The following is an 18,703-nucleotide window of genomic DNA, read 5'->3' as shown; positions in this document are numbered from 1 at the left end:
TGAAGGTGCAGATGTAAGTTTGAGAAAGCTGCGTGTAGAACATGCCGTATGGATATTTTAAATCTTCCAAGTTGGCAAATGCAAGAACATATAGATAGCCCATGAAACCCTAATCCATCCCCCCTACTGAGAAAGCTGTGTTAATTAGTTTTTAATTGCATGTTCACCCATTTGTCATCCTCTTTTTCCCCTTCCAGGGCCCTGTCTCATTCAGCACAAAGAATGGACAGTATTCACTTAATAAGCACGTATTGAATATCTTCTATTTTCTCTACTGGCATGTATGCCTCTTTATCTTATTAAAAGTGCATGATTCAACCCCTGATTTGAAGACAAAGCTATTTCTTCATGAGGTGTCTGCTAACCACCCCCTTCCCATAAGTGATTTAACAATTAATAAACTCACTCTTCCACCACTTCTAGTACATGAGTAGGTACTGAGAGGCAGAGAGATTAGGATCAGAAGTGCCTACTACATTAGTCACCACCTCTGAAGACGTCTAGTCTTTAAATGACTTGACTAGAATCATGTGAGAACTGTGACAGATGCCTAGACAGGATCTAGCTTCACAGGGTGGCATTCAACTGTCTTAATCATGAGACTGTCTCTTCTCTTCCTGCAATTTCCCATCTCGTTCATTACATACCTTCCACCTGTTGCAATAAACGCTGTGGGGGTCTTGTACAAAACAGCCTCATTCAGTACATATGTTGAAAGGAATGGGAAAAAATTGTATGAGCACACAATTAAGGACTACAGACGCACAAGATGGATGAATTAAATTTCCATGAGCAATATTACTTCTGGCATTCTAACAGCTTGATTATGGAACCATAATGTTCTTTCACTTCTTTGGATGCTACAGAGTAGATAGATATATTTAAAGTAACTTACGAACAGAAATATGTAAACCTTAAAATAAGAGTTACATCTCTGACTAAGGACAAAATAGCAAGTATAGGGAGTGATTTTATTAAATAGCATCTCTCTCTAAAAAGTCAACAGAATGCCATTATAATTTTCATCTCTTAGTGATTCTTAAAATTATTTTTATTTTATCCCTTTGTTTTCTACTATGATTATTTCTCAAATTCACGATTAAAAATAATCCAATTAAGTATTACCATCTTAACTACATGCTTTGCATTCCTTGTAAGGTTTAACATCAGACTCCTTTCATATTTTTCTTTAACCAGGCATTACACTAGAGGGTTACAGTTACTATGCCATTTCATATGCAATGAAGGTTGGTTGATTGCCTAGTTGTTTTGTTACTCTAAGCACTCACACATCCAACCTGCATAGACCCCCTAACCTTACTTAAGCAGCATGTTCTGTGACATGTCTTAAAACAAACGTAATCAGTCATTAATAACCACTGAACATTTGTAATGAAGATCTGGTTCCAAGACTAAAACAGCCTGAGCATCTTCAGTGGATAAAGTGCCAGGAGAACATATATCTTAGCTGTGTGAAAGCTAAATGGAAGTTTTAATATGCATCAGCCAGCTGTATCAATGTAACTTATTCCCTCTAGTCAAGCAACACTAATTCCAGTAGGTGCTATTATCTACAACCTTACTTTGTGTTTTTTTAATAGACAAAAGTTACTGCTATAGAAGAATTGAAAATTGAACAATTGCTAATCTGCAATTCCTTTTAAAAGCTTAAGATCTGGGGGTGATTCCTAATCTGTTATCAAATCACGTTTAGATTTCATCATTAAATACCCCTGTAAAAGCAGTGTTTCCTTTTCTTCTTTATTTAAGGGCAACTGTTTTCCACTCCCTAATCTGTGCAGAGGAACAGGGAGGAAAAAGTAGTAAGAGATCCTTTACTGCTAGGTACCGGTACAAGTATAGCTTCCCTAAAATCTCTGCTTCTTTCCAATTTCCAAGCTTTATTTTTAGGCACAGGATTATAGTAGCTCCTTGCACAAAGTGCTTCTGTGCCTGTAGAAGATGATTCAGGACTTGTCCATTTTTCTGTAATTGATTACTAGATGTAACTAAGTTAATAGTGTATAAACTCACATCCTAAATTAGGTGAGAGGATTAGTTTACCAGTTTAGAGGATTTATCTGATGTAGTCTTCATGCGTTTGTAGTAACACAATAACATTAAGGGGGGGGCTGTAGTTTTTTAAAGATGTCCATACTTTAGTGAATCACCAAGCTAAAACTCCAGAGCTTGATGGCCAATAACTGGCAAGAACCTGTTGTGAAACTGCCCTTTGTAGTCCATCCAGAACTTCCTACTAGCAGAGCCAGAGTTACATCTTCACCACCACCACCTATGGCCCCAAGGAATGCCTCAGAATAAAGTAAGAGCATTTTGTATTCTGGTGAACCCTGCCAGTGTAGTAGATCTAAGGATGAAATGAAAATTAATATAGGTTAGAGCACTATCAACCTTCTTGTAACTTGTGTTCAGTGCTGAACTAGCCTTCAGCAATTGTAGTAATTTGGAAAGCAGAAAGGTGGCTTGACCACCATTAAACTTTCTTTGTTCAGCTAGCTTAAACAACCAAAGTCCTAGCACAAATGGTGATCTGAACCAGACTTTAAGCTGAACATAATGCAGGCTAAGACGAATGAGCAGGCGCTGCAGGGGCAAAAAATAAGTTAACCGAGTTCAACGGCATCCCTACATCAACAGCTTGCTATGAAAATATGGGAACTTCTAGCAACTAATATATATGTGCAGCATAAAAATTAAGGTTTTAATTTAATTTAAAAATTATCATACCTAAAGTATCAAAGTACAATTTTTTAATATATTTTCCTGAAGAGAAACACTTCTACATAGGATAGGAAAAATAGATTGTGATTAAAAGTTGTGTTCCCCACACATTTTTTATTTATTGACAAATATTCAGAAGATTAGTTGCATAAAACAGGCCTATACTTATATGTTGGAAGTTACCAGATTAAGTTAAGGGTCAATAAACTTTGAAGCCAGTATTGATTATGGTCTACGTGGTGACAGAAAATGTACAGAGTGTAAGAAAGGAGGGGTTTAACTTAATGCAAATGATTTCTCCCTTGCTGAGGAAGACACAGGTATAAGGTTCAACCTAAAGAGCAGAAGGAATTTGTCACAAGAGTGATGGTGGCCAGAAGATGCAGTGGTTCAGAATGTCCTAAATGCAGCTTCCATGAGTGGGAAGTGCTAACAAAGCTTTATAACACTAAAAGGGCAAGCAGCCCTAAAGTCTGCTGGTGTTGGGACATGCAACGTGCACCCTCAGTGTTCACAATAATGAACCTAACTCAACACTGAACCAATGGAAAACATTTAAAAATCAATCTTAGTTATTAGAAATATGGAATTCAGACAGCCAAGTTGCTTTTGCCATAGTCTCCAGTGTTGCCAATAAGGCTTCCATTTGTTCTCCAGAAAAATGTTGTAGGTCCATAGATATTGTATGAAGAAAGTTTGGAAGCTTTTGGAAAGTTTCTAGCTCTCTAGTGAAAAGATCTACTAACCAATCAGCAACAAAGCTACTTCTCAACTTTCGGCCATCATTAACCACTAATGGAACTGAATTTGAGCAGCCTAGTTCTTTAAAAGTTAAAGTAAATGGTGAAGGCAGGTTATAAACGGAGCAAATGTTTAGCAACATCTTACTAAATAAAATCAACCAAAGTTCTGTTTGCTGGCTGTGGAAATCATCTTCTACATGTTCAGAAAAACTCTCAACTGTCTCTTCTGTGCAAACAATATCCAAAAGTTCTTGTTTTACTGGTATGGATTCCACATAATCCAGCGGGTATTTTCCAGAAGAGTCCTTCTGCTGTAGGAGCTCGGGTCCTGCATGAAAAAGTACAAACGGTTAACAGTAACAGCACTTTCAAGCCAGCAGCTAGGGGGCTGCTTATAACCTGTTTTTGTACTAAGTTATACTGACACATTGGTTACCTGTTGACTGCACAGCTGAGACATGTTAGAGGGAAACTTCAAGTCAGTTGTCTTATTAGTTGTGCCTTTCTTTATCCACTTATTTTACTATTTAAAAAGCATAACTATCTCTGGGGAAAAAAGCAACATACTACCTGTCTAAGTATTATCTCCCAAAACTTAGTGACAACATACAGCACACATAAAAATTACATTTATCGTATTAAAGTGTTGCTAAGGTCAAAATTCATTAAAAATTCTTAGCATCAGTTATGCATACCTGCTGAAGATACGCCCAAACACAATATTTACTTGCAGTGTGGTGGTGATTTTGGCTTATTATATTACTGGTTAAGTTAACACAAGGAGATCAAGTAACTTGTTTCGAATAATCCAGGTTCCTCTTAACTACTAATCACTTAGGTACACTAGTTGTTTTTAGCAATTTTTGTAATGCAAATGTTAGATACTTTAATAAACTATGTTTTAAGTAAATGGGCAAAATGTCCATGGTAGATTCTTTTTTTAAATATCCCCCAGATTTATTACTAGAACAGAACTGCCCACTTTGTAACAGTTTACAAATTTACTAAGTTAAACCTGTAAGAAAGAAAAATGAGTTAGGCTAATGCATAACAGGTGGTATATTCAAGGGTGAACACTTAAGCACTTTTAAGCTGCAAACCTGTGGTGTTATAAAGGCCACAGTTGCTTTCATGTAACTTCTCTTTGCCAGCCTCCCATTAAAAAAATTATATTTTAAATGCAGCAAAAGATAACTGTACTATATACATAGCCCTACATATGTACATAGTACATTCTGACTTTATCCTGCTTTAACTCTAATAGCGTGTATAACAATGTTTTTTTCTAACATCAATAATTATGCAAGATATTTACATAACTTTTGCAAGTTTTTTGGGGAAAAGCATTTTAAAAAGCTACTTCAGAAATACTCCAAATTACAGTTATCGAACCTGAGTGAAGTTACAATGAATGTATAATGCTGTCTCCACCATGCTGGTGTCAAACTACTTGACAGGCCAAAACCCAGAATGTGACAAAGGCAAAGATAAGGCTGCATTCAGCCTCTACAGTTGCCAGAAGACCTTGATGAATGCAAGTGCAAGTAGATCTCCTCCCCTAGGACAACAGGATCATCCACTGCCTATTCTTCACGAGGCGCAGGAAAAATGCACATCTGTCAGTGGAATGCCATTCTCTATTGAAGAGCTGGGCTTACTATAATATTGGCTCTTGCATCACTTAGACCGATTGAAGTGAGGCCAGGTATTGGCTTGGCATGTCAGATACATGGTTCAGTAGATAAATAAAACACCTGGGAGACACAGCACTGAAGCTTAGCAAATATGCAGAGGTAGAATAGCAGAGGAATGTATTGATTATGAGATGGTGTCTGTAAAACCAACATAAGTAGCCTTTAGGGGGCAGGAGAAGACTGTAAATACAGAAGTCTCTGCCAAAAAAACAAATATAATTTTGTCTCTCCAAGCTTAATTGAGTTATAAGCCACCTAAATACAGTGCATTCCTTTGCATTATGTGCAGAATGATTTCTTTCACAAAAGTCTGGACACATTTATTGGGCAGAAATCAGTTTGATACATTCAGTAGGTATGAACAGTATAAAGAACATAAATCTTTGTTTTAGCAGATGAATTAGATATCAACGGTCACTTTTGAGAGAGTTATTTGTATTTAGTTAGCTCATAAACATGGTTGGTTAATTTAATTTGTAGAGTCTCTCTCAAAATAAGATTTAAGCTTCCTGTCACTGGAAAAAAACTGTGAAAAGTATGATTGGTAAAGTGTATAAGAAGCAACGACTGATTGTAAAGCTATGGTATCCCAAATCACCATTATCCCTCCCAAACAGCAGCTATCACAATTACAAAATGGTCTTTTCTTTAACTAATTTCCTAGCAAATTTTTCTTTGAAGATAGTCACAGTTTTTTAGAGATGCTGAATAATTTTTCATTGAAATGTATATTATGTAGAAATCTAATCAGGTAAATATCTTTCTGTCTATAACATTACAATATAGATCAAAACAAAAAAAATCTGTAAAATTACTTAGTAGCTAGATAATTTTTGTTCATTCGCCAATGAGCTGAAGAACTGTATTTGAATCTTGTCATCAGAGTGTAAAACATTTTAAACAAACCACATGTATATTTAATGTTTTAATATAGGAATAACAGGTCATGGATATTTGATGTTTATTATGTATTTGTTTTGATGACAATCCGAATAAGTGAGAAAAGGGTAATATTTCTCTCTCTAGCATTCAAAACAGTTCGCTTTCAAAATTTGTTTTATTTTAAACAATCACTGCATTTCACCATCTCCTAAGAAGAAAGCTATGGACTTCACATGGACTCATCTAACACTGGATAATTTCTCTAAACCAGTTTAGCATAAATGCACTCACCCCCATGCTGAAGTAGCATCTTGCCAATTTCTACATGTCCGTTTGACAGCGCATCATGCAAAGGAGTCACCCCGTCCACTTGACTGAGCAGGTCTACCTCTGGACAACGTTGCAAAATTTCACGGACACACACTGTGCTGCCATGGTTACAGGCTTCATGCAAAGGCGTCCAGCCAGCATAGTCTGAATTATAAATCAAGGGAAGTTTTTAAAAAGCAAAAATTACAGTAAAATGCTCATAATATTATCATTCTATTTTTTAAAGAAAGCTGTGCTGTTTAAAAGAAACAGTACTGGTTATTTATACTAAATCTGCAATTGTTATTAAAAGTAAAAATTACTGAAAAAGTATTAGCTTTTTTTAAATTGCATTTTTAGGTATCGACAGAAGATATGGTTAGTAAATTATGATGCACATTCCTACAAAATTTAGGATATCAGTTCATAAAATCTTTGCTTTAAGTCCTGACTCCATATTATTAGAAGCAATTATGATTTTTTTTAAATCCTAACGTGAAGTGTTGCATTTCAAATTAAAATTACCAAAATTATGTATTAGTCTCAATATTTTGATTGAGTATAGAAAATAACTTACCTTTAACATTAATGTCTACTCCAGGGATAGAGAGGAGCTGAATCAATTTCTCCACTTTGTTTCTTATGCAAGCTATATGCAGGGCTGTCTCTCCTACCATAAAAAATTAATAGATTGTACTAGACTAGGCAAGATAGCTACTAAAGAAAATAATCAAAGTGCACAGAACTAGGAAATCTGGCTATGCGCCAGAAAATTCAATAATGAGTAAGATTTTCCTTTGTCCTGTTTAACCATCTTTTAAGAAAAATTCAAAAAAACCCCACAGAGCTTCTGTTCCGTCACAGATCCAGCAATGAAATTGTACTGCAAAAGGTTTAACACAGGAATTATCTCCCCCCAGTTCAAGGTTTAAAGCTTCAATCACACTATAAAAGCACTGAATGATCACAGAACACCAAAAATACTGGGTTTTGAAGCAATAAAAGTTTAGAGTGTAGTTGCCCTCCCTTAAATTTATTCATGAACCTATGTTGAAATGTATGGCTCTTTTTACACAGCATTTATAGCTTAATTCAAATGAATGTTTCTGGCTAAGCACGACTGCCTTTACATAGTCAAGTATAATTCAGAACTTCAAATCTGCTAACAGATGGTTTGCTGTCTCTCAATAGGCTGTCTGACTTGGCTACAGTAGTGGAAAGAAAGAGAGAGAGAGATGAATAAATGAAGGAGTTTTAATAATAATATTAATAATAATGATAATAAACCCTCATACCATTTACAGCTGACAAGAGTGTGGAAAACTGAACAGCAAGAGACTGAGAGCTGCTGCTTGAAGGTAAGGAAACGGTGCGATTCAAAACTTCAGACATGCAATACGCGATTTTGGTTTCACTAAGTGATTGCCTGAACAAGAGCCAGAGCAAAATCTTGAAGCCAGGTGAAAGATGATGCAACATCAGACAATTTAGTGATGAAATGTCTACATCAGACTACTTCTCTCCTGCTGGCACTTTTAGATTGATTTTGATTCCATTGACACAGTCCCTATGAAAATCTAAGTGCTGTACTAATTTCTTTCAACAGAAACAGTGCTCAGGATGTTAGTAGGGAGATGAAGAGTTTGATCCTGTTTTTGGCTCTACTCTTTTTAGTTTGCTTCCCTTGTTTAAAAAAAAAAAAGAAAGTAATCATTCACATTAATTTTGCTCATTAACTTTCCTTGAAGAAGCAGTGAAGAAAAAAGGCACTAATTTTTGAAGTGTGTGGCCTATCTCTTGCTGAAGCTCTGCTTTAAATCTCTGAAATGACTGAGGTCTTTATCCTCCAGTGTTTCTCTCTCAACTCTGAACATAATCCTTTGAAAGATGAGGGGTTTCTGTTGCCAATTTTACCTCAGTTCTCCCTTGGGCGTCATTATGATAAATATATTTGTACGAAAAATACTATACGTAAGGTTCAAATAATAAAAATGGGAGTTCCAGCAAGCGATACTAGCTGGATAGAGCGCATTTTATTGAATTTGTGTAGTAAGTGGGGCCTGAGTCAATTACTGCAGTGCTATTCATTCTTAGGTGCTTGGGTTCCAGTATAGTTAAGACTAAAAGCCAAATGCCTTTCATAGTCTGGGCTCAATGCCTGGAAGAAAACAGTCCATATGCTTAACACAGCTATGTAACATAGCATGCTCCTCAGTCTTTGTTCACAAAATGTCTAGGCCTGAAAGAGATGATGACTGAATTATACTTTCAAATCAGAAGACAACGTTGATCCTACCAAGCACAGGTTGAGGTGGATTAGTAAAGTAAGGCGGGCAAGACTGGAATGAGCTCACAAGCTGTACACTGTATTTTAATATTTGGGGGAGGGGAGTATGTAGAGAAAGCAGCTTTATTCTACCATGAATACAATCATTTCCCTCAAAAGAGCATTGAAAACAACACGTATGAAACACGAGGAAGTAGTTCTTGGACATCAGCCATCATTTTAGCTCAGCAGTCATCAGGGCACATGTTAAACCTGAAAGTACTGATTGTAGCCATGTAAAGTTCTTAGTATAATTGCAAAACATAAAATACCTTTAATATTAGTCTTGTAAAGACGCATGTCTTTAACCATAGACTGATGACTCTCTTTGGTGTGTAATGCTTCAACTTCTGCTGTCACTCTTAACTTCTCTGACAATGAAGGGTTCTTACTACAGATTATTTCACTTAAAGGAAAGCAAGCAATAATAAGTGTATTTTGTTAGATGTGCTTAATTTTTTTTTTTTTAAGAAAAAATGAAGATATACCTACTGGTAAACAGAGCAAGAACATAATCCATAATACGTTTTAGTGTTGTAGAGACTTTCTGGAATTTAATCTTAATTCTATTACCAATAGTTGTTAAAATACATACTTGATATGCAGAGATTTTTTGAAAGGTAATTTTTTGAACAGTTTCTTTAAGAAAGCATTTTATGTTATTGTTGGAAAAATAAATGGGCTCCAATATGTAAATATACTGAGGGAAGGAAAAAATGCAGTCCATATGTGTTTCAGGTTTAAAATGGAGTTTTCTGCCAGTCACAATAATTTGCAGACAACAAAACAGGTCACATAAAGTTCAAGAAATGTGTCAGGTCAGCAGCTGTCCCCCAAAGCAGAATACAACTGGTGATGTTATAGGTATTACTTACGGTAGATCAGGCAGCCCTTCGACTTGGTTCTCCTTATCACCATTTAGCATCAGTAATGCCCTTTGTGACTGAGGGCATGGCCATTGCCCTATTTTCTGTTTCTTCACTTTCTGCATTTTCACTGTCTCACGCATACCTAGTTCCCTTAAAGCAGGTAAATAGGAACGAACCTGTTGCAAAAGTAATGTTTCTTCTTTAATTTTTTTATGACTTTATTTGGTAATTAGAAATTTGTATTCATTTTTCTTTTGTTGTACTTAACAAAAGAACACCTGAGCATACTTAAAAAGAGTTTAAAAATACTGATACTACTGAAATGATTGGTGTATATAGACACCAACTAATGTATCAATATGGAAAAAAGAATCTTATAACCCTACAAAATGTCCCCTTTGAGGATGACTTTGACTCTCTCTAAAGCCTATTGGATCCCAGGATTAATGGGCAGCTTTACATATAAGTCTTTCTTAGACTATGCCACAGGGACGGGGGCAACTCCATATGAGAAGAAAAACTACCCTCTTGGATCAGCATAGAGTTGTGTCTTTTGGGCCTGACTGTAGACATCATGCTAATCACCTCCTAGGATTTTTTTTCCTTATTGCCAGATAGGCCAGGTAGTGCTAATTTATCTTTTTTTTTTTTAAACTCTCTTCCCAGCAGTCTAGAGTCAATGTGTGGGTTACTTGTAACATCTTTTTTTTTTATTGAAATCTAGTGGTTTTCCAGTAGAGATAATAATTCAATAGTGGGGTCTAACTCCCTGATAAACCAGGATTTCAAACACAATAGAAAAAACCTAAAGAGCAGGTGGGGAATGGAGATGTAGCTTCTAATGGGATATTATAGATGTTGAAATTACTGGCTCCTTCCTACACAATGGGAAAAGATTCCTTCTTACTCTCTCTTCCCTCACTGTACAATCATCTACGAGGTGGCCTTTCAGTCCCAATGTGTGGAGTTAATTGCATAGGAAGACACTACATGAGTATTGGTGGCCAGACTATGCCACAGATTTAATACTGCTGTGGGGATAGGAAAAAATGACTTGTGGCCTTAGGAAAACTGCAAAAGGAATGAGATTTGTTTTATTCACTAAAAAATCATACAATAATTCATATAATAATTGACTGCAATTACTGTCAGGTAAAGGTTCATTAACAATGCTAACAAGGTTGGAGTTTTTGGTTCTGTGTTGACGATTACATGCATCAAAAATATCTTCACTTCTCTTGGTTCATTTTTAGACGTATAAGAATATCTTCCTAATGCTCTGCCTAAAGTATACTTATGCTGAAAAGTAAAATAAATAAAAAATTCCTATCCTTTTCTACACTAAACACAGAGTTTGTTGTGGCTTTCATATTCAGGGTTGTCCATGATTGGGATTTGGGACACCACTGAAGGATCACATCAGCTGAACTCTGCTCTGCTATGTTTTCCCTTTTCATATTCTGACCAGACCCTTTTGAGGTTTGAGAGAGACAACCTGAGTAAATGCATTCCCTATCTACCTTCTAGTGACTGTGATGCCAAGCAACACTTTTAATGTAAGTAGGAGGAGATGGAACATTAAAACAAGAGAAAAACTGCTGCCTGAAATCAAACATCTAATTAGTGACTTGGTATAATGCTACAGGACTTTAAAAGGAAGAACATACCTTATCTTGTTGATTTTTAAATCATATGCAACAGGCCATTTTTATTAAATTTTAAATATACTATTACATCTTTAAAGTTATTGGTGCCTACTCCTTTCCCACTATACTTTCTTATGCTAGCTGCTACAGTAAAGTTATTGCAAATTGGTAAGCAAGTCCTGTTCATTTTGAACTATCCTCTCAAATTTGTGGTAAGATAAAGCCCATCCTACTATCATTTTGCATTTAAATTCTTTAGATTCTCTAGGGACAGAATGCCACATAGGCAATGAACATGTCCTGTCACAGTGAAAGGAGAAGGAGCAGGCAAATAAAAAGAAAGATTATGTTTCTCATAAGTCTGTCATAACATTCTTAAATGTATTAGGTTATCAAGAAATACAAACGTGTTACTTACTATTTTCTGAAGAGAAAGTGGTTCAGTAGAAATAATAATGTTCCCCTGTAGACAAAATTTTTTGAAGACTGCTTCTGCAACAAACATTTGAAGCCAGAGGGATGGTATAGAATCAATAAACACTTTTAATTTCTGTGCTGAAAAGTCTGGAGGAGTGGGGGAAGAAAGAAAAACACATACAAATGCAGGACACGAGTCACTTCCATGAAGGTGACAACTTAGTTAATACCTCTACTAGATTTCTGTCCTATTGATGATTCATAAATTATTCTTCATGAAAATTACTAAAACTGTCACATTAGAGAGAAATTATCATTCAGCTGCTAATAAGCATACTTTCTAAAATATTCATCAGCTTTTAAAAGCAGAACCTACTTAACAGCAAATCAAACCTTTTAGTAAAAAAAATCTCTGGATAGAATCTCTATAAAAGTTATTCTGAAGAGATAATTATTTACTAGTAGTGCACTGATAGAGATTTTGGGGGCTGATACGGATAGCTGATTTTTAAGGAGGCAGATCAGCTGATATCAATCTGATTTCTGATACATGTAGCTGGTAAGTCTGTTGTGGTGGAAGGGGAGGGAGGAGGGAAGAGGCATGGGGGAGCAGATCAATGCTCCTGCAGTGAGGGAAAGAGTGGGGCCAGAGTAGGCGCTGCACAGCTGGGGTGGGGTGGGGGACAGAGCCACGGCTTGTCTGGAGGGTGTGGAGAGGGGGAGCAGCTCCTGCCACTGTGCACACCCCGAGAGGGCATGGGGGGAGGCATGTGCCCCTGGATCTGTGAGAGGCGGGGCAGGGCACACTGCAGCTGTGGGCTGGGGCTGCACCGGGCTCTTCCCAGTGGGGTGAAGGGGACTGCGGTGTGCTGCAATTGGGGCAGGCAGCTCTGGCGGTGCTAGCAGGGAAGCTATGCAGGGGGAGAGTGGGGTTGCAGCCATCCCAAATTTCACAGTTTTCAATATCGGACCAATGTATTGGTGCATCTCTATTATTTATTAGTCACTGGACCGAACAATGCAGATTATAACATATGGGTCCATTTACCTACTCCTCTGTTGACATCATATATGCTATCACCTGCTTAGCATGCCTCTATGCTGTCTACTGTACAGATGGGCAATCTCCATATGAAAGAATGAATGGATGGACACCAGTCTGACATCAGTTTCAGGGGGATACAAAAGCCTGCTGAAGAACACTTTAACATTCCTGGAAGTTCCATCACTGATCTTAGGGTAGCTGTTCTTTCATAAACCAACTAAGTGTGGCCTCAACCTCACCACAATCTGCTGGCTGGGGAATTGGCTCTTTGGCAGGACCCAGAGGGTGGTGGTTGACGGAAGTCAATTGTCGTGGTGCCCTGTGACCAGTGGGGTCCCTCAGGGCTCTGTCCTAGGGCCCTTACTTTTTAACATCTTCATCAATGATGTAGACCATGGTGTCAGAAGTGGGCTGGCCAAGTTCGCCAACGACACCAAACTCTGGGAGAAAGCATCCACACCAGAGGACAGGATGGTGATTCAGGCAGATCTTGACATGCTCATGAAATGGGTGGATGAGAACTTGATGGTGTTTAACATCGAAAAATGCAAGGTTCTCCACCTTGGGAGGAAAAACCTGCAGCATGCTTATAGGCTCGGCAGTGCTATGCTGGTTAGCACTACAGATGAAAGGGACTTTGGGGGTCATGATTGACCACAAGATGAACATGAGCCTTCAATGTGATGCTGGAAATCTTCAAGAGGAGCCTGGATAGGCACCTGGCTGGGGTCTTATGACCCCTCCCACCCCCAATGCTCCTTCCTGCCCATGGCAGGGGGTCGAACTAGATGATCTGTCTAGGTCCCTTCCGACTCATGGATTCTATGATAACTTAAATTCAGGCCTCACGGCTAAAACATCCTCTGAGCCACACCACAAATGCTCCCTCTCTCACCCATATCACCAGCTGCACCCACATTCAGGCTTTTCCCTTTCTTCACTCAGGGCAGAGCTCCTTCTCCTTCGGTCGCAGGCAAGGGGCCTCCCTGGCCTCCGCCTGTGGTTTATGTAAGAGCCAGGCCCTGCCCTTTTCCTGTTAGCTGACCAGGCAAATGTTGGCTACTTGCTTCCCCTGGTTGCCCTGGCAACTGGCACCTGGGTGGCCATTCCTACTCTTCAAGTAGCAGGTACCTTAGTGCCGTTCTACACCCTCATACTAAATGTCTTAGTCTAGACTTTTAAGTGAGTGTTGTGCCACTAAAATAATTCAGTCACAGAAAGTCTAATTCTAGAAAAGTCCCTGTGTTGCACAATTGCATTCTAGGGACACAAACTTCAGAGAGCAGAACTGTAAAGATTTCACCTGCTGATATGTTAACTAGGGCTGTACAAAGCTTCGGTAGCCGGTTCGATTTGGAGGAGATTCGGCCTGATTTGGCAGCCGAATCTCCAAATCTGAATTGAATCAGGAGACCCATTAAAGGTCCAAATCGAATCGGAAGCCACCAAATCAACTGGGAGAGATTGGAGATTCAGCAGGCTTGCAGGAAATAGAAACTGAGAAGAGGGAGGGGCATGGGGTGAGAAAGCTTGCTGCAGGCAGGTAAAGAGAACAAATTGTTCAACTGCTCCTCTAGGAGCCTCTTGCCAGTAAGAGCCAACCTTTTTGATGGAAGTGCCACAAATTAATTACTGTGCCCTCCCTGAGTGCCCCTATGATCCCCTTCCTGTTTGCTGCTTGATCCCCACCATATCTACCTTCCCCCAGCATCATCCACTCTAGACCATTTAGCCAGGCTAATATCAAAATCAACACCTCAGGAATATTGTGGAGGGTGGAGGAGAAATTAAAGAGGGACATTTTATATCAAAAATAGCAATTCCCATAGGTGACTAATTCTGATCTGGAATACAGGCTGGAATACACAGACAAGTTTCTGCCAGGTGTACAAACGTTATCAGTTCTTCTGAAGAAATTCCAACAATAGTGGAAACCTAGGAATTTTATGTCTTGACAACTGTTTGGCCTCTTGAGTTGTAAGATAGCCTAGAATGTTCTTGATCCTTTTCTTAACAAGAAATCAACTGGGATAAGACCACTTGTCTTAAGGGAGTTTCTAAGATGGAGGCTTTCAGGACCACTTAATATTTTGTCAATTCTGAAGGTAGAAGAAGTCAAGACAAAGGGATATAAAGAACCCTTCCAGGAATTCCATGATGTTTATCTAACCTTCTGGCTACAGATGACTGAACCAAGGTGTCCAAGAAGACACAGTCCCTCCAAATATATTTCTACATATAGACAAGGCCTTCTTCAGTCACACCTTAAAATAAGTCTAACTCCTCTTGCTCCATCTAGTCTTCTTGATGATGTTCTGGGTAAAGTAATACATAACCGTCTACAAAGTAATAATGTGGCTGTCTGCAAACTCATCGCGGGGGGACAGCAGGAAACAGGGGATATGATGTTTACCAGGGTGTCCATTGGGGAAACTAGAAACAATGGCCACAAACTGAAGAAGAGCTAATTTAGACTGGACATCAGGGAAAAAAATCTTTACAGTGAGGGTTGCCAAAATATGGAATATGCTTCCAAGGGAGGTGGTGCTGTCCCCTTCCTTGGAGGTATTTAAGAGGAGACTAGACAAACACCTGGCTGGGGTCACCTGACCCCAGCACTCTTTTCTGCCCAGGGCAGGGGGTCAGACTCGATGATCTAATAGGTCCCTTCAGACCCTAAAATCTATGAAATTTATGAAAAAGGCCCACCTGTTACTGGGAGGGAGCTTGTAGGATGACAAGAGTCGCAAACACCTTTTAGCTATTTTCTTAAGGATTTTTGGTCTTGTTTGGTATCATTTGACTCTTTGGGTTCAGTTGTGGAGTGACAAATCTCCTTTCTTTAACAGAATTCCTACTGAGTAACAGTGACTTCTCTGAGTTATAATGTTCCTTATTGTCTAATATATCAATATTGATATTCATGTACAAACTGGACAGGAGTGACATTGCCCTACATCCAGATCTGGCCTGTGGAGCCAGATATCTTAGACTGACTTTACACACTGTGCAGGTTGGACCCAGAGCACCAGGTGCTCCTTACCACGCAGAAAATTGATCTGAAGCACGTGCTGTCTGCAATGCCCCGCCGGACAACCCTGAGCACTAACTCTAGTATGCATGGACAGCCTTGGGTTCAATCTTGACTGGGCCTGGAGCTATTGCTCAGAGCCAGGCTGATGGGATGCTGTGGGCAAAATACATAGCACTGGGTCCAGTTCATGCACTACCTGCCAGCGTGAGCCCTAGAGCAGGGCTGCCTGTGGCACAGGGGGCTGGCACAGGGAATGTGCTGCATGTGGTGCCTTACTGGACTGGCCCTGCCCACTGGCTCTGGCACAGCTGGATGTGGTCTGCAGACCAGCCCAGGTACCCTCGGGCTGGATGAGTTTGACACCCCCACACTTGCCCTAGTGTATATTTTTCAGAGGAATAGATGGTTGAAAGGACACTGGATTTCTTACCCAGTGACTTGAGAATCTGGGGTGACATACTGAAGCTCTTTTATTTTAAGGTAAATAGGACCAGGAAACTGAAGCTGATTTTTAGATTTATTGAAGAAGGGTCATCATTGATCAGTAAGGAGCAGTTGCTAAGAGTTGAACGAAAGATTTTTCTCTAACAGAAGTGTTTGAACTGGAGTCTATGCAGGTATGGGATTTAATGGTTTGTCAGCAGAACTCCAGATGCTCTGCCTCTTCCTGAACTGATAGCAAATGCTACAGAGTATTGCTATATACAGTTTAAGGGGGATTTTAGTAAGACCAAATCTGATAGAAATAACATGTCTTGCAGAAGATGAAGAAAAGTCAAATCAATTTTAGCCCATTCATTACATCTTAGCTCTTTTCTGAGAGGAGAGTCAAATCCCCCTAGCAATATACACATGCAATGAAGTTGTGTGGGCATATTTTGGCAAAATTTGATTCAAAGTTCAAACAGCAGATTTCAATTAAGATTTTAAATTCTCTTGCTGACATTTAAAAGGCTAAGTACCCCAGACACTCACCATCACAGCAAATGGCAATGTAATGTGCCAAGTTATCAGCCACTTGCTGAAATACATTTCTGTCTGTTATGAAGCCTGACAAAATCCAATATTCTACTACAGTTCCAAGAATTCCATTCAGGAGGCTAGATACTTCATGTTTCAACATCTAAAATGGAAGAAATGGTATTTGTAAAACAACATTATGAAATGCAAATTAAAATGGATAGTGTATTGTTAACGGTATTGGAGATTATAACCCAGCCTCAGTCAAAATAAGTACAAAACATGATTAAGGATATATTAGTACAAAACATGGTTAAGGATCCTAGACTACTGCTTTAGCTGAGGTTGTGCATCATATAGCATTTGTTCATATTAGGCACCTACCAAAGTAACGCACAGTAGTCTCCTTGAAAGTAGTAGTTGCAGGCTTTCAATGTGAAAAATATGGCACCAAATTATGGGGACCTGGACTATATTAAATACTAGGACATATGCTATGTCTCAAAATGTTTCTTGAATATTTACTCAAGAATAAGATGTAATTGAAGACCAGTTTATCATAGTTAAAAAGAATTGCATCACAGTACCAGTGACAGAAAAAGAATGGAGTTTCATCAATAAATCAAGTGTAGGCTTATAAAAGAATAATAGAGACTGGGGATGTCTACACAAGATGCTTTACTCAAGATTAGCACAAATTACTGAGCAGTAAGCATCGCTGTCTACACATGCAAACACTTACTGCACAGTAGTTTAATTATGAGTAAATTTGCTATCTATAATTACAAGTAGCAAATTTACTCATGATTAATTACTGTGTAGTATGTCATGTGTAAATGGCTGACTGGGAGAAAACTTGCTCCCAGTCAGCCAGGCAGCAGGGGGTGGGAGGTTGCTCCCTGCCCCTGGGAGCTGCCTGCTGCCAGGGAAGACTCACCCACTGGAGCCCAGGTGGGGCCAGCGTCCCCCTGCCCTAGCAGCAGGGAATTCCTGGCCCCTGCATTGCAATCACAGAGAAGGGACTGGGAGCTCCCTGCACAGGGATAGTTCCCTGCCCAGTTTGGAGTTGTCTGGGACCTGCCCCTGACCAGGACAGTTCCCCAGCTGTGTGGGGAAGTCTGCAAGTGCACTTGCAGGGGAGCTGTAAATCCCTGCCCAGCCAGGGGCTCACTGCTACTTGCCCCTCTTCTGCAGCTCTTTCCAAGCTCCCTGCCCCCGACTGGGGAGCCAAGGCTGGGAGCTCCTTACTGCTGGGGCAGGGGCAGCAGGCAGCTCCAGGGGGTAGGGAACAATCTCCTAGCTCCCACCACTAGACAGCTGTTTCCTGGCCCTGTACTTCCTGCCAACGTCAGGGCTAGCGCCCAGGGGGAGTCTAGAGCTCCTCTTGGCTGCTGCAGGGGGCCACTGCAGAGCTGGGGTGGGTGGGAGCAGACTGCTGCCAGGAGCAATGCATCCCCACATGTGTAGACACCTGAATGGGGTGGGTTTACTCTATAATAATTTACTCTAGAGTAAACCCAACCTACAGCATTTGCACATGTAGACAGACACAATAAGACTTGGATCAGATTTGCTTAACAAGATATCTGTCAACCATGTATGAGACACACACACACACACACACACACACACACACACACACACACACACACACACAGAGTTCATTAAGGTAATAAGCAGGGAAATTGTCATCTTTGCCTTGTCAAAATAAAAGTACATACAATTATTTAACTATTTAATTCTATACTATGTTAAGTTTCTCTTCATTTTTGCTGTATTCTAATTTACTTTATATGAACTGAGGGAACCTTCCTCATGATAAAACAGTGAATTAATTGGGCAGGGTGAAAAAATGGACAGAGTATTTCAGCTTGATATGTAAAATGAATTTTTCTTTTAAAGATTTAGGAATTAAAAGCAAGACAAATATTATCTTCAAGGAATAGGCTTTTACGTGCTGTAGGGCTTTTAAGAACCTGCTCTCAACTTGTACTACTAATGTATCTTCTGTCCTAGGAGCACGAATTATATGTGTG

At 39.3% G+C, this 18,703-nt stretch overlaps 1 protein-coding gene across 1 annotated transcript in view; it reads right to left on the bottom strand.

Annotated features, from left to right (window-relative positions):
* Positions 1–2,708: 2,708 nt before the first annotated feature.
* The window catches only part of SLF1 (SMC5-SMC6 complex localization factor 1), a 53,162-nt gene continuing 37,167 nt past the window's right edge, over positions 2,709–18,703 (bottom strand). Inside the window, exons 11-17 of the mRNA XM_019532384.1 lie at positions 16,683–16,830; positions 11,630–11,775; positions 9,572–9,741; positions 8,969–9,102; positions 6,948–7,040; positions 6,353–6,535; positions 2,709–3,813 (exon numbers count right to left, since the gene is read on the bottom strand). Coding sequence (XP_019387929.1) covers positions 3,311–3,813; positions 6,353–6,535; positions 6,948–7,040; positions 8,969–9,102; positions 9,572–9,741; positions 11,630–11,775; positions 16,683–16,830 — 1,377 coding nt within the window. The 3' untranslated portion in view covers positions 2,709–3,310. The remainder of the gene's footprint in view (positions 3,814–6,352; positions 6,536–6,947; positions 7,041–8,968; positions 9,103–9,571; positions 9,742–11,629; positions 11,776–16,682; positions 16,831–18,703) is intronic.

The sequence above is a fragment of the Crocodylus porosus genome, unplaced genomic scaffold, assembly GCF_001723895.1.
Source record: "Crocodylus porosus isolate Cpor-Errol unplaced genomic scaffold, CroPor_comp1, whole genome shotgun sequence".
Classification (NCBI taxonomy): domain Eukaryota; kingdom Metazoa; phylum Chordata; order Crocodylia; family Crocodylidae; genus Crocodylus; species Crocodylus porosus.
This window is presented reverse-complemented; position numbering and strand designations above follow the sequence as displayed.